Source organism: Telopea speciosissima, chromosome 1, assembly GCF_018873765.1.
Source record: "Telopea speciosissima isolate NSW1024214 ecotype Mountain lineage chromosome 1, Tspe_v1, whole genome shotgun sequence".
Taxonomy (NCBI): Eukaryota; Viridiplantae; Streptophyta; class Magnoliopsida; order Proteales; family Proteaceae; genus Telopea; species Telopea speciosissima.
Window position 1 is genome coordinate 86,138,785 of NC_057916.1, and position 21,550 is coordinate 86,160,334.

Consider the following 21,550-nt stretch of genomic DNA (forward strand, 5'->3'; position numbering starts at 1 on the left):
CTCAAGTCACTTTGATCGTAAAAATCTTCCTTTGCATATTTTCTTACTTTCCTTACCCAACCGAGTACATCTAACTAACTTATCAGCAACAGAGATTAAATGTCTATCCTTCTTCAATATACAAATAGACCTAAAAGCTAACATAAATTGATATATATCTTATGGGAAGAAGATCTCTACTTAGTGGTGTTTCCTATGCCATCTCACATGGCACCGTGAGATGATGCCTTTGTACCCCTGGGTATCTCATCCATTGGTTCAGATGCTTGTGTAGAGATCATGCGATCAAGTAGAGATCTCTTGCCCATATCATATAATAACGAAAACAAAGACCAAGGTCACAGTGATGACCATTATTTTGAAACCAGGAAACCAACTTTGGGCAGTTTGTCCATACTTCCACATCATCTCAACCTAAATCTTTGGTGTTTTAAAGTCCCTGAAGAAGGCCTCTTGCTTCTGAATCTTATGCATATCCTGCATACCTCCATCGCATAGATCAGGAATTCTCACTATTTCTTAGATTCATGGACCGGACGACAACCTTGGGAAAGAAGAGCTCCATGAAAGAACTCTTGGTTTCTCGGTTGTGATCGTAGACCACCCTCACCCGATATTTTTCTATTCCTTTTCGTTCCCGTTTAACCAACCGTCGGGCTTGGAGCTATCCCGTAAACAATGTGACGATCAAAACTAGACTAACTCTTGGTATTCATTAAGGGTCTTATAGGATTTCTCCTCGACAGGGACAATATAACTACTAATGGAGAGGACTTTAGAATTATAAACCCACTTATTAATAATAGACATGAGCAGAGAAGGATTATGTGTAGAACATGAGGAAATCAAATTGTTTCGAGCCATCCATATAGAGTAAGAGTTTATAGCACAGACAGAAAGGAAAACCTTACATTATGATTTAGAGAAAGAGGAATTAGTAATGAAATACTTAATCAAAAGAGGGATAGCTGCATAACAACTTCGCATGGTTTAAAAAAAAAAAACGTGCCAATCAGTCTCCAGTTCCTTCTTTCAAAAACAACAAATTATATCAATCTCCTTAAAACAAGAGAGCTTAGCTTTAGTTACAACACTCCTACAATAATTTCCCACAAAAAAATTTACAAAATTTGCATGAATCTTAAGAGACCAAAAAGTGAATTTATCATTCCTTGCCAATGGACACATCCAGAAGTTTGATAAAGGAATCCCTCCAATAGGAATTTTCAAGATAGCATCACAGACTGTTGAAGAGAAAATCGAACTAACTAAGAAGACATTACAACCACCATTCACAATTAAATCACAAGCATGGGATATAGAATGAGTAGGAGTGATACACTCTTGTGGAATCTTAAACCCTTTCAGACGAAGCGTTATCGTCTACGGTTCCCTGACTGGTGCGGTTCCCTAGTGCCTCTCACAAGAGGAGGGTGGACCCCACCCAAGGCACTTGACTGAACACTCTGCCCCAGTGGGGTCCACCTTCCTCTTGTGAGAGGCACTAGGGAACCGCACCGGTCAGGGAACCACATACGATAAAAATTCCTTTCAGACTAGAAACCCAAGGGCCACGAAACAGAAACAAAAACAGACCTCCCATCCCCCACACACCAACACACAATTGACTTAAGATGACCCTCTCTTATGCAAAACACCCTCATCGAGCAAGGAATTATAGGGGAATTACTTAGACTTCAAGAACAAAGCCCACAATTAATTCGGTTCAATAAGAAGCCTCCATGCTGATTTTTAAGTAAAAGAGCTCTATTGTGTAAACTACTGAAACGAAAACCCACCCCACCCATGCTTTTGGGTTTACAAATAGACACCCAGGACGAAGGGGATCACTTAAAATTCCCAAACTCCCCACCCATATTTTTTGTGTTGCTTCTATGTTGCTTAACATTCAACTCCGTACAATATTGTTGGTACAATAACAACAACAAAAATTAAGTCTTATATCATCTAAATGAAGTCGGCTACATTGACAATTGACGATTAAGTGATTTTTTTTTAATGTATTGATCAGAATAACCACCTTAGATTAATGGCCTCCCACATTGGTGGTGTGGATCCCTCTCCCTCCCTCTCTAGTATACAGACACACATACATGACCTTTATGCTACTTGCTTGCAGAACTTTACAATGGTTTTATTTTTTTTTTGGAAAAAAGAAATGTACATAGTCAGTATGTATTCTTTATTTTATCTATCATCATTGTAAGAAATTTTTTTTTATTATAAATATTATTTAATAATTTACTATTAACTTGATGTATAAGATGCTAATATAAATGAATAGTGTGAGTGTGATGTGTGTTGTGTATATCCGCCATTTCACGATCCTAAAAATTGGTTAATCTTTTGGGATTGATGTGTGGTTTTGTGTGATTACACTTTCATCAAAAAATAATAATAATAATAATAATAATAATAAGTGAATTAGTTTATAAATTACTCTTCCCAGTTATCTTTTTATGCTCAAAATCCTTTCTTATTAGATTATTGTATACCTGGTCCATTTTCAGGAAACTTGAATGCACACAAGTCAAATAGTCAATCCTCTTTCGCTCCTCGGACCCTGGAGTCTGGACCGCTTATCTGGGTTCGGCTACCGCCTACAGTGCAGAAGAGAAGAAGAGGAGAAGAGACCAGGCAGCGGTAAGGGCTGAGATATCGTTTCTCTTGGCTTAACCCTTAAGTAATTGTTTCTTTTCTTTCTTGATTTTTTTAATTTCCTTCCACAAATCGAATCCTGGAAAGCCTCTCCAGAGCTCATTCTTCGTGTGTTCAATAAAACATTTCTCTCTAGATTCCAGCAGTGTAAAATAAGCATAAGGATTAAGGTCTAAGGGGTGAAGGGTGGAGCCATGGGAGGAACGGAGACGAGGTTCTTGCAGGAATTGGTCTTGTACGCAGCGAGCGCTGCTCTGAGCTGCCTGGTGTTATTCGCCGGACTTCGACATATGGACCCAAATCGCGCAGCCAGCAAAAAGGCTCTTGAACAGAAGAAAGAAATTGCCAAGCGATTAGGTCGCCCTCTTATCCAAACCAATCCTTACGAGGTATGGATTCTCAGGATTTGCGGCTTAAGTGATTTAATTCTTTTTTATCTTATACGATTTCAATTAATGTGATGGGTGTCTATTTCCTCAAGCTACTAGGCAGCAATATATTTCTTGGCTTTAGCAAAAATTTACGTCTATGGGAATAGTCGGACCTTTCACGTGGAGAACATTGGATTTATGATCGTAATTCTGTACACCAGTATGCTTTTTCTTCTGTGCTGCATCTGCTTTGTCCGAATGATTTCGTTTTGTGGCGTTTGCATGGACAGAAACTGGATTCCAGGGAGCAGTTGGCCTTTGTATGAAATTCCTCCTTGGCAATAGCATCTGTGTTTTGTTGATACAGTTGGGAATAACTAGCTTCTTACAGTTTTCTTGTTAAAGTAAAAATACCCAAAAGTAGATGGCACGGAAAGCACAGAGGATTAGATAAATCTTCTGAAAGAAATGATGGCATGGTTACTGGTTCCATAACCTGTTGTGCCTGCAAATTGTTTCATTGCCAAGTTGATGGTCTCATGTGACCTCCTTCAACTGTTAAGGTTTCATACGACAGTATGTAACAGTGTGTTGTTGCATACCTAGTTTATGGACTTGGCTCAGTACCTAAGCGTTTAGGAGCTCCTTGGACTTGGTGAGCCAAACTTTCCAGCAACCAGCTCTTCAGCACGTCAGCAGTTCAACATGTTTGAATTTACCCAAGGGAAAAGGTCCAATATCCATTCTCGAAGCTCCCAAATCCCCTCTTGATCTTTGCCCAAATGTTGCTGACTTCATTTTTGTTTCAATGACCCAGATAGGACTTCTGTTGTCCATAATAGTTTATGTGCATGGCGTTGCTTCAAGCTGAAAGCACCAAACCATAGACTTCCCTTCTCCTTGATTATTATTACCAAGGAAGTTGCCCACTTCTCTTTTGTCACACGATAAAAGGGGTGTCTATGATGGAATATTCGTGTTTTGCACAACTTGTTTAGATTTTTTTTTTCCTCTAGCAACTATACATTGTTACATTTCATAAGGTATCCTTAGGTGTTTGTTAGGTAAAAAGGCAAATACATGGACAACCACCCAAAATTTAAGCAACTAGCCTTGGCAGACATCTTTGCAACTAGTAACTAGGGAAGGTTCTGGTTGTGGAGACCCTATACTGGCCCAAATTGATAACCTCAAAAGATGTACTCAATGGCTCAACCAAGTCTTAACCCAACTTATCAACCCCATCCCAATCTCCAGAGAAGAACTTGATGCAAATCAACTTAGTTTCTGTTCATGAAGTTGATATAAAATGGAAGTTTTTAATCTTCATATCTCATATTGTAGGTTTTATCAATTAAGAATTAGGGTTTTCTACTGTTGAGATTTAACCTCCTGAGGCTTAGAAGTCTGTTTTGGTTATAATGGGGCAAATTCAAATTGGATCACCCTCCATCCAATTAGAAAATTATTTTATGTCTGTTTACAATATTTTATTAGTGTGTTAATATGCACATTTGGTATATAGAAATAGGAAAAATTAAAAGATATCTCCAGCCCACCTAATCAAGAAAATTTGATCTCTTGAAAAGTTCTAAATTAATAAAGAAGTAAAGTGTTTTGGGGGGGGGGGGGGTGGAAATTAAAACATATTGTGTGTGCAGAAGTTCCAATATTTCACCATGAAACTTAATGTTGAAGTTCAACATACCAATCCATCCAGTGCCTGTATGTAGTTACATATAGCTAATAGCTTTTTAAGCACAGAAAACAGAATTGATGTGGAATCAATAATCAAACTATCATGTATGGAATTCCTTTCCTATCAAAAAACTGACTACTTATGCTACCCTGCTGGACATCATCCCCTGTTAAGGCATCCTCGCCTTGTGTCCCAACCATGGCCTTTGCTTAACCCCCTTTATGGTTTACTTTAACTGCATCTTTTTTATAGTAGCTCTACAAGTGCAACTAATGAGATGCACTCCACAACACCAACCCTGATTGAGACACTTCATTGAACACTTGATGCTCTTAACGAGATGCAATATAAGATGACGAAAGCACCCGTCACTTGTGGAGCAATTCAGAACCGTGGTGACTAGTGGGAACTGGAGTTGCTGTCGGCTGGAACCTTTTTGAATAAGATTTTATTTTACTAATGATAAAAACCAGATAAACCATCTAGTCTTTCTCCAGAAACAAACCACATACATCATTATCATCATCTCGTTGCCATCATTCTCATCTTCTATACCCTGGCCATGGTATACATTTTTGAAGAATCCGTGTGCTTCCCAGACTCTTTGGGGCTGCAGCTTCATGATCCCTGTGTTCTATATTTCTCCAGTGCCTCTCTCTCTCAATCTCTCTCTCTCTCTGTGTGTGTCTCTCCCCCCCCCCTACGTTACAAATCAAGAACCACAGCTTTGGGTGGAAGCATCGGTCGGTGCAAAAAGCATTGAAAGATTGTTCCACATCCAAATGTGGATTTTGAGAGTGATGGAATCACCATGGCAAGCTGATGAAAGCTGAGATTCGGCAAGATCGACTGAAATAAAACATTCAGAGAGCGATTATTGGACTTCTTGGGAAGGCATCGCCGAAATACGAACGTAGAAACTCTGTTCATGACAGTCGCGCTTGTCCAAGTAGATTTTAGAGAGAGAGAGAGAGAGAGAGAGAGAGAGAGAGAGAGATGGATTCACGTCACAGGGTTTTTTTGGGGAAGAAATATGTTGAAGCATGGAACAAAATGCTGGAAGAGGGATATATAAAATAGAAACAAAATTACCTCTTTACCTTTGATTTTGAGCCAATACAGCACGTGATCATTAAAAAACTAGCGCATAAACCAAAATAAATGGTTTGTGGCCACAAATCACAAATAGTTGAAGAGTGCTATTTGTGATTTTTTTAATTTATAATAAATAGAAATAAGTATCATAAATCATACCAAATACCTGTAAAAATAGAAATAGGTCAATAAATAGAAACATAAATCATACCAAAGAGAGCCTAAGTTCAGAGAAGTGCATATGGTGGATTATTAGTGTCAAGTGGTTTAAAAAGCTCAAAATCCATAATGAATGTGACCACTTTTAGAATATGATTTCCGTTTTACCAGTAATTTATAAAATTACTTACTTGTCTAGACAGGAAAAGAAAAATTAAGGAAGATTTTTGTTTATGTCAAATAGCTTAGGTTCTATTTTCTTGATATTTTACTCCAATTTTATTATGGTTCCTTCCTTCTCTAGGTAAAAGCATGTCCAAAGAAAGCTTTCAGGTAAAATTATTGAAAAAAAAAACCCTGAATATGCAGTTTTTGCCTGGAAATAAACAGAGCCGGAAGATTTTATTTTCCTCCTTTGTTAAATACAAGATAAAAGTCTAGCTGTTTGTAATGCTTTAAAACATGAAATGATTGACCTCATAATGCGTATTTTAATATTTTCCAATTATTTACCTAGTATGGCATTTAGCCTCCTGAGGAACGTATGATGTTGACAGATTTGTGAAAGAGATGTCAAACTGCAAAAGATTATAAAGTTCTACTTTTCTGGAATTTTTTTGAATTAATTTACCTTGTCCGCATTCTTTAGGGTGTGGACCATTGATGACCATGAGGTCGTATGTAGGGGTCTACTCTAGTGTTGAATGTGGAATTATAATTATCCATACTAATTTCCCAAAATGGAAACTTCTTGTGCTTTGAGGTGGTTTATGGAAATTGGAGATGATCTTGACCATGTCATAGATTTGGGTCAGGGTTTATGTGGATAGTTTAGAGTAGCATTCTTTTTGGAAAATGGAAGTGCTAATGATTATATGATTCGTTGGCCAATAATAATGTCAAACGGGCAAGCTATTCAAACATGGGAACTGTTCCTTGAAAAATAAAGGGGGAGGGGGGGTTGAGTTTAGAGCTTTATCGAGTCTTCTCAATTTGATTTGTGTATATGAGGTTTTCTGTATGGTAGATCAAGTTATAGATTTGATTTGTGAATGCAGTGCAATATATTACAATCCAAGTAAAGGCTATGATCAAATTATCATAATTTTCTTGTTGAAATATTTTAAAATATGAAAAAATGTTCTTTTTGATGGGTTGCAATTGTGGAAAAAGTATATTGAAAACGACTAAAGGAGGAAAACATTATGAGTAAAAATATTATGGTTCTGTCTGTTCTGTTTGACCCTGTCTTCATTGCATTTTGGTGACCTCACAGGATGTAATAGCTTGTGATGTCATAAATCCTGACCATATTGATGTGGAGTTTGACTCTATTGGAGGCTTGGAAAATGTCAAGCAAGCATTATTTGAATTGGTTATTCTTCCATTACGGAGACCTGAGTTGTTTGCACATGGCAAGCTTCTAAGTCCACAGAAAGGGGTATTGTTATATGGACCTCCAGGAACTGGGAAGACAATGCTTGCCAAGGCCATAGCAAAGGAGTCTGGAGCTGTATTTATTAATGTGAGGATATCTAATTTAATGAGCAAATGGTTTGGTGATGCGCAAAAACTTGGTAAGTTTGTGCTATTTTCACTCTGTTTGACTGTCACATATATGTTATTGTCATTTAGGTTAAGTGTGTATGTCATTATCATTTTGCATATTAGGGGATGTGATATATGTATCTTGATAGGTTAGTGTTACTCACATTAAAGAAAAAGATGGTGTTAAAAAGGGGTGTGTGTTACTATCCACTGTTAAAGGTAGTTAGATGCTAGACTAACCAGATGATGTAACCAGAGCTAGGGTGAACATGGATGCTTTGTATGTGGGTCCTAACCCTATCGAGTTGTCCCCATTGAGTGTTTGTTTGGGTTTCAGCCCTCCTATTTGTTGTTCCCTATTTCTGTTTCTTTATTTCTTTTGTTGGAATAAATTATGCTCTTATTTACTCCCCCTCCCCCCCCCCCCCCCAAAAAAAAAAAAGGAAGCTGCTGTTGACTTTATAACAGTACATCTCAGTAATGTTAAATACTATTTATGACATTAGGAAGTGGATCTGAACTCTCTAAGCCTTATCACAGCTGCTGGAGTCAATCTCTCATCTCTAGAGTTCATTCCAAAGCCTCAAGCCTCTTCCAACTACTTGTAGCAAAGATATCATTTTTGATCCTATGTCCTTTATACCTGCAATTTGCTCCATATCACTTCTCATCACTGGTGCATCCATTGCTCTTCATTACATGCCGAGCCATTTCAATTGACTCCCATGCATCTTGTTACCTATTCTTGATGCTTTTAAGAAACCTTTATTACACTAATTAATTTTTTTTCCAATCCTTCCTGGTCTTTCCACTTGACATCATCATGTCAGCTATGCTCATTTTATGTGTATGTTTTTTACTGGCACGTGAGCATCATTGGATTTGATACATATATCACTGGAAATCATGGTTATCAAGGCGTCGCCTTGGCGATGTCTGGCATTCAGGCTCCTTGGTCGCCTTGGATGCCTAGGCAGGCGCCTTGGTCTGCCTTGTTGGTGTCGCCTTGATTTTGGACCCTCTTCAACGCTTTGGTCGCCTTGCCGTCTTGATAACGAAGCTGAAAATACAAGAAGACAAGTAGGCAGACTGATCCACAAGTTGAGAGGACGTAGGATCATAGTTGTCATGGCGCCGCCATGGCATCCTGGCGCTGGAGAAGCATGCATGTCGACCTACGCCATGGCGTCCCTCTTTGATTTATTCTTCCTATCTCTCTTTCCCTCTTCGATTTCTTCTTTCCCTCTTCGATTTCTTCTTCCTATCTCCCTGTCTCTGTTTTGCAACTAAGAAGTCGCCAGATCTGATTCCAGGAATTAAATACTCCTTCTTTAGTTGATTTCTGTGATGAGTTCTTGCTGGAATTGATAGAACATGATGTGGCGATGCTTCGCCTGAAGGTTTAGACTGGACCGAGAAGAGTTGAAGGAGTTATCTCCTTCGTACTGCGCTGTTTTCCGTCCCAGGCTGAAGTCGTAAGGTTGAAGACAACCATAAATCCATAATCCGATCGTGGGTTATTACAAACCCTTATTTTTGCCTTTTTCCTAAAGTACCCTTCTCTTCTTTTATTCCCCTTTGTTCATACTTTACACATCCCTCCAAGTTTACCCTTAGTCATTAAATCAAAACCCTTTTATGCCCTTTCTTAGATTCTGCTTAATTACAAGATTGCCATCCTTAAAACTTGAGAAACAATAGAGAAAAAATAAAACATGGCTTAAGTATACATCTATTAAAACATTAAAAATAGAGAAAATAAAAAATAAAACATGGTCGACATGATCGCCATGGCGTTAGAGCGACATGTCGATATATCGACGTGACACCCCTCCACCGACTTGGATCGCCATGACGACGTGACAACTATGCGTAGGATTGCACCAAACTATAATGTCTACATCAGTTTTCTAAAAGGAATATAGCCAATATGTCCTGGTACAATGGCATTTGTATATGTAGTCTAGTAATTTCATTTTAATTTACAATGATGTTGAACAAACACATTAATGCATTTACAACTTTTAGGTTCAGTGTGCTCTATACTAAAACATAAATGTTACTTAAATCTTGCAGTGGCTGCTGTGTTTAGTTTGGCCTATAAGCTCCAGCCTGCTATCATATTCATTGATGAGGTCGACAGTTTTTTGGGGCAGCGGCGTAATACAGATCATGAAGCATTGACAAACATGAAAACCGAGTTCATGGCTTTGTGGGATGGTTTTACCACAGATCGTGAGTAGGCTTGCTCTCAACTCAACAGTTAATTTGCTGCTGAATATTAATCTGTCACTTTTCTTCCATAATATTTATGTCATATCTCTGAGATGGTAATGTTTGGGAATCTGGAATACCTTGGCCTCCCAACTTGTCATTGATGGTTTATGGTGTACCTTTGTTGCATCGATGTTGGTACTGGGGCTGTCAAGTGTCAACAGATTTTATTTCGATCTGAATCAGATGCAAATTGAACTTGTTGGAAGATCTTGATATACTCAATATTTGATTAACAAAAAGGGTGTACCCAGTGCACGAGGCTCCCGCCATTGCAGGCTCGGTGGAGGACTTCACCTATGTGTGCATTATATGTAGTATAGCAATGATATAATTATGCTTATGTTGCATCAAGAATCAACATAGAAGCCATATCAATGCAACATGATATAATTATGCTAGTAATGACCTAATATTAGAAACCAACATATAATAAACAAAGCATAGGATATAATAAGCATATTCATCAAAAAACAATAAGAGAAGTAGAATTAGAATCAATTTCATATAATATAAAAAGAGGGCAGACCATGCTGCAACAGTAAGGTTGCTCCATTGTGAGCAAGTGGTCATGGGTTTGAGTCTGGAAACAGCCTCTCTGCAAAAGCAGGGGTAAGGCTGCGTACATTATGACCCTTCCCGGACCCTGCAGTGGTGGGAGCCTCATCCACTGGGTACGCCCATTTTCATATAACATAAAAAATATAAAACAGACCATTCAGTAAGGTGTCCACCTAGGCATGCCTTTAGAAATATGATTTCAAGTCAATAAAAAATAGAGAATAAATAAAATTTCATTTTCATGTTGAACTGGCTAAAGCCAAAACTGACCTACCTATCTTGTATTTTAGATTTTATTATACTCCTTTTCCTGTTTTATTATTTCTGTGTCATTTCTTGTTAGCTAACCTGAACACGACCCGTTCATTATACACGTTATGTCATGTTGATGTTTTGGGGGGGGGGGATTCTTAAAAATTTTGTACTCAGGTTCAAACATTTTCTCTCATACTTGTGTCTGAACAAAGCATGACGTTACCACCTGGGTGTATGACAATGTCTGCGATATTTAATAACCTACTAATCTATCATGTGACAGAAAATAGTCACTTACAAATGGAGCCTCAAGCAAATTGAGATTGGTGAAATTTGAGGAGAAATACCACATAGTGATTATTTTAGATATTTGGGGTCAACCATAAATAAAGAAGGTGACATAGAGGATGATGTTTCACAAAGAATTAAAGTGGGATGGATAAAGTGGAGAGGTGCATCCGGAGTGTTGTGTGATCGATGTATTCTTTTAAAGCTTAAAGGAAAATTCTATAGGACAATTGTATGACCGGCTATGATGTATGGGGGCGGAATGTTGGGCAGTTAAGAAGTGTCATAGATAAACTAATTGTAGCAAAGATGAGGATGTTGAGATGGATGTGCGGCAAAACTAGGAAGGAGGGCCTGCATGATAACACTTCTATTTCTCTGTCTCTGTTTTTTTGTTCCTGGGAACAAAAAAAGAATAGAAATTCATTTGTTGACACCAGTTCATTTTTTTGTTCCTGGGAATGAACTGGGACAAAAAAGTTGCTGAGAAATAGAAAAAAAAAAAGAAGCTCCAATTTGAAGCTTCTCTGTCCTAGAAATAAGGGGGGAGTTGCTCTTTAATGAGCACATGGTTAATTTTGTGGGCAAAGCAGTAATTTTATGTTCAAAATAAAACACCACCTTCAATGCAACTTCAACCACCACCACCACCACCACCTCCATCGCCTCCACCTCTAATGACACCACCGCCATCTCTACTGCCACCACCACCACCACCACTTCCACCTCCTCCACCGCATCCACCTCCACCATCATCGTCACCACCTCCACCATTTTTTTGGGTATTCAATGCAATTTTTGAAAATTTATAGAAGTTCTAGAAACAGAAATTATTGTGCATAACAAACATATTTTTGCTTCTTTTTTGGCCCAGAAATAGAAATTACTATGCATTATCAAAAGCGTTTTTTTGTCCAGATATTTGGCCCAGTAACAGAAGCACAAAAAGACATTTCTGGAATAGAAACATGGCCCAGAAACAGAAGTGTTATCATGCAGGCCCATAAAGTAAGGAATGGCCATATTAGAGTTGATGTGGGAGTTGCCCCAGTATAGGATAAATTCTGTGAAAGTCGTTTGAGGTGACATGAACATGTTCAACGGAGGCCTTGGGCTTGGGATGCACCAGTACGGAGGAGTGATTTGATTCAGATTAAAGAATCTAAAAGAGCTAGGAGCAGGCCTAAAATGACCCTAGGAGAAGTAGTGAGGAAAGACATGCATAGTTTAGGCCTTGTCTCAAGTATGACCTCGAATAGAGCTGATTGGAGGGCAAGGAACCATGTATCCAACCCCATTTAGGTAGGATGTTGCTGTGCTCTTTTCATTTTACTATCATTTCTAATATTTTGTATTTGCAAGGATCCATCTAGTTGACCCCATTTACTTGGGATAAGTGGTGAAGGGGTACTAAAAAGCTATTACAACTTTGCTGAAATAAAAAAAACAGCTAATAACTGACTACTCCTATTTGAACTAGGAATGAAAATAAGTTACTACTAAGCCTAATCCCTTATGCTTACCTTGTACCCACATTTTAGGTCCATTAAAGTGGCCCATTACGAACAGAACACATGGAATTAAACGCCCAATGCATACATAACCCAACCCAAGGCTTATTTCCACTAAAATAAGCCCTCTAGGTGATTTATCTGCATCAATTCTCACCTGGTTGAAAAAAAAAACTCGACCTCGAGTTTGGCAAAATGGAGGAATCAACTTTGTGTGGTAAACATCCATTCAAACCATAATAGTGCAGCTTGTGGATGTTAGGAATGTAGTCTTCAAGGCGTAGAGTTTTCTCTTCAAAGAACTTTTGTGGCATGATGAACTCTATGTGCTCAATCTCTGGATCAACATCAACCTTAAATGTCATATCCATAGTCTCTTCAACTTTGGTAGCCTTCTCATTGAAGAATTGAGCCACAAACTCTACCTCTTCAAGAACTTCAGCTTATATGTTGATGATCTCTTGTGGAGTGTCCTCTATCACTACCTCATCTTCCACTGCTTTACTTTTGTCTGCTTTGATTTCTGCGATGTAAACCTCTTTAGTGGAATCTTCTACTTCAACATCTCGTCTTTGATGCTTCATGTCTTCCTTATCATCACAGGTCATTGTAATCACTTTAGCTTTATCTTCAACTTTAGGCTCCTTGTCTTTGAATGCTTCCTTCATTTCTTCTTTTAATGGCGTATGGTGGGGCTCAACCTGTGGTTTAACATTGTTGATGTCTAAGTATTTTCTCAAGTGATCCTCAAAAGTAACCAGTGGTGCCTGTGGTTTAAAGTTATCTACGGCAGCCTTCCCTGGTATTGGTTGGGGTTCTATGATTCAGCCAATGTAGGGTAATGCTCACCTGTATGGTCTTTTGGAGTGGGCTGATGTGGTGATAATGAATTAACACGTCGTGACACCGTATCTAGATATAGTCAGAGGTTGCTTCAGTGAGTTCACCTCATCAGTCAGACTCTTGACTATATCGATCAATTGTTGAAGGGTTTCCTGATCACCTGTAGGGTTATTGCTTGGAGTAGCCATTAGCTTTGATACCAAATTGGTGAAGGGGTACTAAAAAGCTATAACAACTTTGCTGGAATAAAAAAACAACTAAGAACTAAGTATTCCTACTTGAACTAGGAATGAAAATAAACTACTACTAAGTCTAATCCCGTATGCCTACCTTGTACCCACATTTTAGGTTCATTAAAGTGGCACATTACAGATAAAACACATGGAATCAATGGCCAAGTGCATACATAACCCAACCCAAGTCTTATTTCCACTAAAATAAGCCCTCTAGGTGACTTATCTGCATCAATAAGGCTGAGTAGTTGTTGTTGTTTGCAGAGGAACCAACTTTGTACTTGTCATGGCAGATTTAGTATAAATATTGAGTCTTTTATTTGCCTTTTTCTGTGGAGAAACTTAAACTATGGTGGCCTGGCTTTGTGCTTGCCATGACATATTAAGCTTCATGTGCAACTGGTCTATTTCTGTTGAAGGCATTTTTTCTGCAGTTTTTTATGATTCCAAACTCATTCTTTTTTTTTTAATTGTTTTTTGGACTGCGTGAGTTGGATACAGTTATAAAGTTGTCCACTATGTACTTGTTAATCTTAGTTGTAAATTTTGTTTCGGTTGTTGCTCCGGTTTGGCCGCAAAATGAGAATTTTAGTTATTTTGGTGACTTTGATGAAATATTTTGGGAACTTTTGCTGTAAATATAAATAGTCATGATACAAATATAGATAGTAGTTAAAAACTATTATCATTCAGGCTAAACATTAGTCCCTATGATATCACATGTAAATAAAATCAATATCCTTTGAACTGGTGACCTTTTCTATTAAATTATATGTTAAATAAACTATTAAAAAGATTCTAATATCCACTTAATTGCATTTTGAATACATGATTAAATAGAGAGTTCACCAAAAATAAAAAGGATTTGAGAATTAACCTCGCAATACAAATAGCAGCCCACTTTGAAGTAGGGAATGCCAAGTTTTTTCCAAACAAGGAGGAAGGCCATCTTCAGTATTATTTCTTGAATGGGTCTCTTGGGTCTTGACCCAACCGACTTCACAGAGGGAGAGAAAGTGAGAGAGACACTCTTAACTTCTCCAAAACAGAGAGATAGAATTACATAGAACAAGAGACTGAGCAGGAGATTTGATTCACGTAATTTCCATTACAAACGCCATTGTTGTTGCCCGTCTCCTTCAGTGTCACTGCTGCAAGCAAGCATCGTTGCACTTTTCACTGAAGTCGCCCTCAATCGTCAACTCTGTTGTCACTCCGGTGAACACAGGATGCTTCTCTGCAGCATTTACTGCTCTGCTTCTGCTGGCATCACTGTTCTCACTTGCAAAGATAAATCCTCTCCTCGAAGTTCTGATTCTCTCTCTCTATCTTCTTCATCAAGATCTACTTGCCATCTCCAACAATACCATATCTAGTTCCATGTCTCATGCTTCTGCTTATGGATACCACCGCTTCTCCTTCTAACAGAGAGAATGTGATTGGAGTGCGGTTTCAGGAGAATGATACCTTAAACTCTTAATTTTGTTGGCTGAAATTTTATTTCAAGCAAAAATTCCATATCCACGGTAAGCATAAAGTTTGGTTGAAAAAATCTATCCTGCCCAAAACAGGCCAAAATGGACAAAAACAATGGAATTTTTTAAACAAAAAAATTGCAGTGGTTGAGATGTTTTATTTGTGCCTCTGAAAATAAGTGTTTCGGCTTTTTCAGCTGAAACAAAACGTAGTTGACAACTAAGCTTTTCATATCCAGCTTCACATCCTTAAAACTATTTATCTACTAATTTTCTGGTTGAAATGGTTCATGTGATAGTTTGGCTGATGCTATTCTGCTGTTGTAACAGAGAATGCTCGGGTGATGGTCCTGGCTGCAACCAACCGTCCATCGGAACTTGATGAGGCAATACTTCGCCGTCTTCCACAAGCCTTTGAGATAGGAATACCTGACTGCAGTGAGAGAGCGAAGATACTGAAGGTAATTTTGAAGGGAGAAAAGGTAGAAGATGACATTGATTTTGACCACATAGCTAGGTTGTGCGAGGGATACACTGGCTCTGATCTCCTTGAACTTTGCAAGCAAGCAGCTTACTTCCCTGTTAGGGACCTACTACGTGCCGAAAAGGAAGGCAGGTCCTCTCATGTAAGTAACCATCTCAAGGTTGTTCCTCTTTTTTCAGTAAGTATATCTTTCTCTGAAGATGCATGGATTACAGTGATAGTTAAATAAAATGGGAAAAAACATCCAAGAAATTTTCATGAACTGGTATAAGATACTCAAATTTTTTTTTCCTTTTTAAGTTTTTACCATGCTCCATTGCTCCTGCTCTTGAATCTTCGAACTCTTCCTGTCAATAAAATGGTCACCTGTTTCATGGATTTCTTTTTTCTTTTCTTTTCTTTTTTTTTTGGGGGGGGGGTGATTCTTCTATGTATGAATGCGACTGATGTCTTTTTGGGAGGTATACCAAATCATTTGCTACATGTATTTCTAGTCTTTGTTGGTTTCATGACACTTTGGTTACTGATTTTATTGACTTTGTTCATCTTTAACGGTTCATATTTGAGTTTTTGTTTTTGGATTTGTCTAAGAAATTAGCATGAAAACTCTACATCTTTTTGTGACTGCAAGCAATGCTGTCAAAAAAATAGAAGTATCAAGTTCTGGAAATGATAGAATTACATTGTAAGTCTTTTGAAAGGGGTGAAGGGAGTAACTGTTTACCTTTATTGCAAAATTCTAAATTGATCCAGAGTCTGCTTTGGTTGCTTGTCATAGACTCCAAGGCCATTGTCACAATCCGATCTGGGGGAAGTTCTTGCTACAACTAGAAAGACGAGGGTTGCTGCAAGTGAATACAGTAGGTTAAGTTCACAATTGCCGTCATGGTCAAGACACAGGGAGCAGGATGATTACCAGGTCCAGATTGCAATCAGCGAACTCTCTAAGCTTGTGATGTCACAAGTTATCAACCTTCAGTCAGATGCAAGAGATCCTTAATAATATGTTTTCACATTTGCGACGTGAATGTAGTTTGTGATGTAATGGCCAAATGTTTTTCAAGATCTTAACACGTGGATATTTTACTCAGGAATTGTAATTTACCTTTGAGGCAGACTGCTTGCACCATCAATCCTTGCAGGCATTTAATATCCTTTTTGTGATTTTAGTTATATGGTCTGCCTATGCATGCGTGGAACCAATATGATTGATTGGCAATTTGAATGTAGGAGGGCTATCCTATGTTTTTGTAATGTAATTATCTGCGATCGTATACACCTTTATCTGTGGTTATCAAGCAACTATTGGTTCAACAAGCGTCTGTGTTATGGTGGTTGCATGTCTCTGGATGCTCTAATCACAGTAAATGGAAATACACAGCAGAGCCATGGGAGCAAAGGTACCGCCTTTTATTGCAGTTCACCGTGATTTTGAACGCACTTTCTGTCTGAGATGCCCTGGAGTCTATAGGCCTGAGGGTTTGGCCTTTGACTGGTTGTTTTTGCATCTGAGTTGCAGAACTCCCTTGGAATGGGGAAATAGTAGTGTAAACTGTAAAATATTGCCACTCATTGCATCTGAAGTTGCCCCCAGAAAAGGGAAAACAGGAGGAGGAAAGGGGAAGGTATAGCCAGCAAGTTCCACATTGATTCTATAGGGTTCAAGAGCATTGGGTCTATTCATTCAGAAAGAACTTCAACGTGAAAGATGAGGAAAATTTGGTAGTGAAGCACTCGCTGTCGTGCAAAAAGGATTGGCATGGAGAGATTCTGCCTAAGCAAATCTACTGAATTGGTCTAGATACCCAGTAGAATTACATCATCTGTTCGAAGCTCCAGTTTATCCCATCCTCATCAAGGCAATAGGAAAATTGAAGAATACCTGTTACTAACCGGTTGTTTAATTATGTTTCGATCATCAAAGTAAGTTCATCCAAATAGGTCTTGCCACTTCAATGCATCTTAAATGATCCAGTTTGAACTTTGTAATGGAACAATGGTGAGAATATCAATCACCAGCTCTGCAATGTTCGACTGAAAAATGAATACCACCCCCCACCCCCCCCCCCCCCCCCAAAAAAAAAAAGGAGGACAATAACCCAATGTATCTGTTTCCATGTATAAATATTACAACCTGATTTTCGTTTTAGAGATACAAATTCTACCCAAACTCCAGAATAAGGAATTGTCACGTTGCACTGTTTTGTGAAATGGATTTTTGAATTGGAAAAGGACTCAACAACTTCATCTTAAAGCAGTAATCCAGACCAATAGAGGCAAAAACAAAGACCAAAAGATTCTCAGATATGCAGACTGCACCATCAACAGCATGTGACAAGAAGCTCCCAACATCTAATTCCAAAGGTGGACCAGCCCCCAGTGCAGCAAGGCCTGCATTTTCAAACAAATACAGTTTCCCTCTCAAAGTCCAAATTGAAGTGCACACACAATGAATGTTCATAGGCTAGAGTAGTGATTTTGGTTTAACAACTATAATGCTTGAAACCTGTACCACAATTTGAGTATAATAGTAACCATACCTTTAACAATGCCAAAAGCAGCAGAAGTCCCAGTTTTGAGTTGAATGTTGTCCAGGTCTCTTCTTATTGTATAACGAAAGGTAACTCCAAATAAAGCACAGCTAACGAAAGTAATGGCTAGTGGAAGTATAAGCTGGAAATTGCTGCTAACTTGAGAAAGGGAAATTGGAAGACCTGCAAGTGTGCCAACCACAGCAGAGACAGATGCTGCTTTTATAGACTCCCACCTCTCTTCCTCTTTGACAATTTCCACATTGTCAATGGATCCGAAGCCATTCATGTCGGACGAGAGAAAGCTTTCAGCTTCTTCAACCATGGCCTGTGCTTCTAATAGTTCCCTCTGGCATTCAGCAACCTTGAACAGACAAAAGACAACCAGCATCAGGAGTGGCAACACGACAATCAACAGCTAAACAAATAATGAACTCGTCAAAACTTTCATTTCAGAAAGTTAAGGCAAACTCTCGTGGGTGGCCAATAAATAAAGCTAGTAATCAACCGTTCACAAACCTACGTTATGATTCTGTTTCCAACAGCAGTTCTTCCATGGTGGATCCTTACACCCCCACCATTATGCAGGCCTCCAGCAAGGTTCATATCTCCTATGAGCTAGTTCATATGTTCTCATCAATAGAACAACTACTGTGCAAATTTTTGAAAGATGCAGAGGAAAATTAAGGCAAAATCTCATAATAGAACAAACCACCAATCAATCATTCACAAACCCATATCCATGATCGACAGTAATAGTTCTTCCCCAGTGGATTCTTACTCCCCACCTTCCTATAGGTCTCTAGCCAGACTTCTGTTAGCTAGTTCATATTATAAAGATTTCTTGCCTCTCTCGGAACTAAAAACAAACAGTTCAAATTCATAACGGGATTCCGCGGATTAGGAAGATAAGTTCAGTGTTTCTTAATACTACCCATGATCGACAGTGATATTTCTTCCCCCGTGGATTCTTACTCCCCACCTTCTTACAGGTCTCCAGCCAGACTTCTGCGAGCTGGGTCGTATTCCAAAGATCCCTTCCCCCTCTCGGAACTAAGAACAAACAGTTCAAATTCATGACGATTCCAGGAATCAGGAAGACAAGTTCAGAGCTTCTCAATATAACAAATTGAGTAATGAAGAGAATACCGTGAGGAAAAGGAATTTATCCGTTCCCAATCCAACGAAAGAAATATAGCGGATTTCATTTCGCATTAAACCCAGAGACAAAAAGACAGAAGAACAAGAAGGTGTTTAGAGACCTCGGAAGCTCTGTTCTCCAGCTGCACAACGTAATCCCTCAACTGGGCAGCTTCAAGTTCCTGTCTTTCAATGTCTGCAAGCTCCTTCTTAGCCATCTCCACCCTACGTGACGCCTCCTCCAACCCATCTAACAAAACCTTATTCTCCTCTCGGTTCAAGAGTTGTTCTACTCGCTTATCAACTATACCAGATAGCGCATCCTTCAAACCCTCATTATCTCCCTCTTTCAAACTACATTTCACCAGCAGGAGACGGGGCATGGAAATGAATCTGTTGTAGACACTACTGGACGTCAGAAAACAAACAGAGAATTTGTTGGTGTCAGGAATAGAACTAGGACCAAGATAGGTTGGAGGCTTCATGGGTTTGGTTGCAGAAATCTTGGGAAGAAAAGATTGCAGGAATTGAGGGGCGGTCAATAGCATGACTTATCTCCTTAGAAATGAAAAATGCAGAAGCGTTTCGATTCACACTATTAACGGTCAGCGGTTTGTTCTGTTAGTTAAAACTGCTATGGAGAATTGGAGATTGCCATTAGCGAAGTCGGTTAAGGAAATTGGTTGTGAAATGTGGTGGAGCACTAGAAGACACTTCAATTAGTGATGTTCAGAAGCACACTTCGAACTGTTTTGGGTTGAGTGAAGCAAAGAGAGATGCAAACAACCGCTAGCTCGTTCATGCCCCCTAGGAGGTCAAGGGATCAAATCTCCTGGATTGCATAATTTACGAGTTGATTAAGCTCCCCTGAGTCCTGACTAGATGTTGGTCCAATGAGAAGTCAGTAAGACACGAATGTCTGCATTTTCCCTTTTCCTTTCTCTCAGAGGTAGATGCCGCAAATTTCAACAGAGTTCTGCATATATAGGAAAGGTAATTGACTGAAATAGGATAAGAGACCAAACACCGATCTCTTGTCCAAAAATTTAATAGTGTTTTAGCGTATGCTTAGCTAGTTGGTAAGGAACAATACCACACAATTAACAGGTGAAGAATTCAACTCTCCTTGCTTCCAAATTCAATATGGTTTGGATTCAAACCGATGGTTCCTATCCTAGAACCAAACCGAATTTGGTTCATACATTTCAATATCCTGATTGAACCAATTTTTATTTGATTTAGTTTTGTTTTGCTTATTTGGTCCTGTCCTGGTTCCAATTTGACACCCTTATTTTGGATTGAAAGTGTGTGGACACTGCACTTGCCATGTCCCCTTTTGATGTTATGCCCCCAAGGCATGCAGCTGCCCGCATGCCCTTATGACTTCAAAATACAATTTCTTTGGCGTTCGCCTCTCAATATATAGACTCTTTAGACTAGATTTTTTGGAAAAAATTCAAACTCTCATTGTTTTTTCATGTATACAGTCATTCTGCCTACACGTAAGAGGAGGGTGTAGGGGATTCAATCATAAATGTAACATTATATCATAACCTCTCTTTTTTCCCTTTTTGGATAAAAATAAATCTATTAATATGCATATATATGACGCATTATTGGAATATAAAGTTTGATCAATCATGGAGTGAAATTGAGCCAAACTGTCTTACGTTGTATAGACAAACTCTTCGGGGCTAAGTGAATTCCCTAGAAATATAAATAAAATTACATGAGAGAAAGACATCCCCTCTACAATGTATTTGAACCTTGTGTGGCTTTCCACCTATTCCTTAGACATCTCCATCTTTTGCTTTGGTCCACTCATGATATGTGATGATTGTGCTTTCTCCATAAAAATTTTCTGTCTTGGTCTCATTTTTTTATTTTTTTTTGGTATCTTTTCAGCTTTTGATTGGATTAATATTAGCCAAAACTTTCATTGCTTTGCCAAGCTCCAACCATACACACACAGACAAGACATATGCCAGCCGACTGAAGAAAGAAAGAGACCACCTCATCATAAGGTATATGTATAGGTATCTAATGAGATATTGTCTTCAATTCCTAGTGATAAGGTAAGTTCCTCCTATGATATTTTTGTGGAGAATAGAATGATATTTTAGACATGAAACATTCATCATGGTGAACATAGACCATGAAATATTTGGAGGTGTGGATTCACTCAAGGATATCGTATTGGTGCATGTATTCGTTACCGATTATACCGATATCCATATTGTTACGGATCGGATGTTTTTGCCTTTAAAGATTTTGATTTTATACCCCCGATCCAATTTCTGCGGGGTAAGTATCAGGGTTTTAAGAATCAGGAATTGGATTGGTGAATTGGTCGTGATTGATCTTAATTTCCACTGATCCAACATAGTCGATTCACACCAAAAAA

The 21,550-nt window shown here is 38.6% G+C and overlaps 2 protein-coding genes across 2 annotated transcripts; one reads left to right on the forward strand and one right to left on the reverse strand.

Moving 5' to 3' along the window:
• The first annotated feature begins 2,735 nt into the window (after window positions 1–2,735).
• LOC122639496 (outer mitochondrial transmembrane helix translocase) lies at window positions 2,736–16,601 on the forward strand. Its single transcript, XM_043832365.1, has 5 exons — window positions 2,736–3,068; window positions 7,280–7,580; window positions 9,628–9,786; window positions 15,322–15,617; window positions 16,254–16,601. The coding sequence occupies exons 1-5, from the start codon at window positions 2,874–2,876 to the stop codon at window positions 16,473–16,475; spliced, it is 1,173 nt and encodes a 390-aa protein (XP_043688300.1). The 5' UTR covers window positions 2,736–2,873; the 3' UTR covers window positions 16,476–16,601.
• Window positions 16,602–17,611: 1,010 nt separating this feature from the next.
• LOC122647847 lies at window positions 17,612–19,741 on the reverse strand. The gene is made up of 3 exons (XM_043841152.1): window positions 19,269–19,741; window positions 18,016–18,370; window positions 17,612–17,866 (listed from the first exon to the last, which is right to left on the reverse strand). Exons 1-3 carry the CDS (start codon window positions 19,692–19,694, stop codon window positions 17,664–17,666), a joined length of 984 nt encoding a protein of 327 aa, XP_043697087.1. The 5' UTR covers window positions 19,695–19,741; the 3' UTR covers window positions 17,612–17,663.
• Window positions 19,742–21,550: the final 1,809 nt, after the last annotated feature.

Coding starts and splice junctions, on each gene's coding strand:
- LOC122639496 (XM_043832365.1), top strand. CDS start 2,874: ATGGGAGGAACGGAGACGAGGTTCTTGCAGGAATTGGTCTTGTACGCA. Junction 7,581..9,627: donor TGGTGATGCGCAAAAACTTG/GTAAGTTTGTGC, acceptor TAAATCTTGCAG/TGGCTGCTGTGTTTAGTTTG. Junction 9,787..15,321: donor GGATGGTTTTACCACAGATC/GTGAGTAGGCTT, acceptor CTGTTGTAACAG/AGAATGCTCGGGTGATGGTC.
- LOC122647847 (XM_043841152.1), bottom strand. CDS start 19,694: ATGCTATTGACCGCCCCTCAATTCCTGCAATCTTTTCTTCCCAAGATT. Junction 18,371..19,268: donor TGGAGAACAGAGCTTCCGAG/GTCTCTAAACAC, acceptor TGTCTGTTCAAG/GTTGCTGAATGCCAGAGGGA. Junction 17,867..18,015: donor TGCTTTTGGCATTGTTAAAG/GTATGGTTACTA, acceptor TTGAAAATGCAG/GCCTTGCTGCACTGGGGGCT.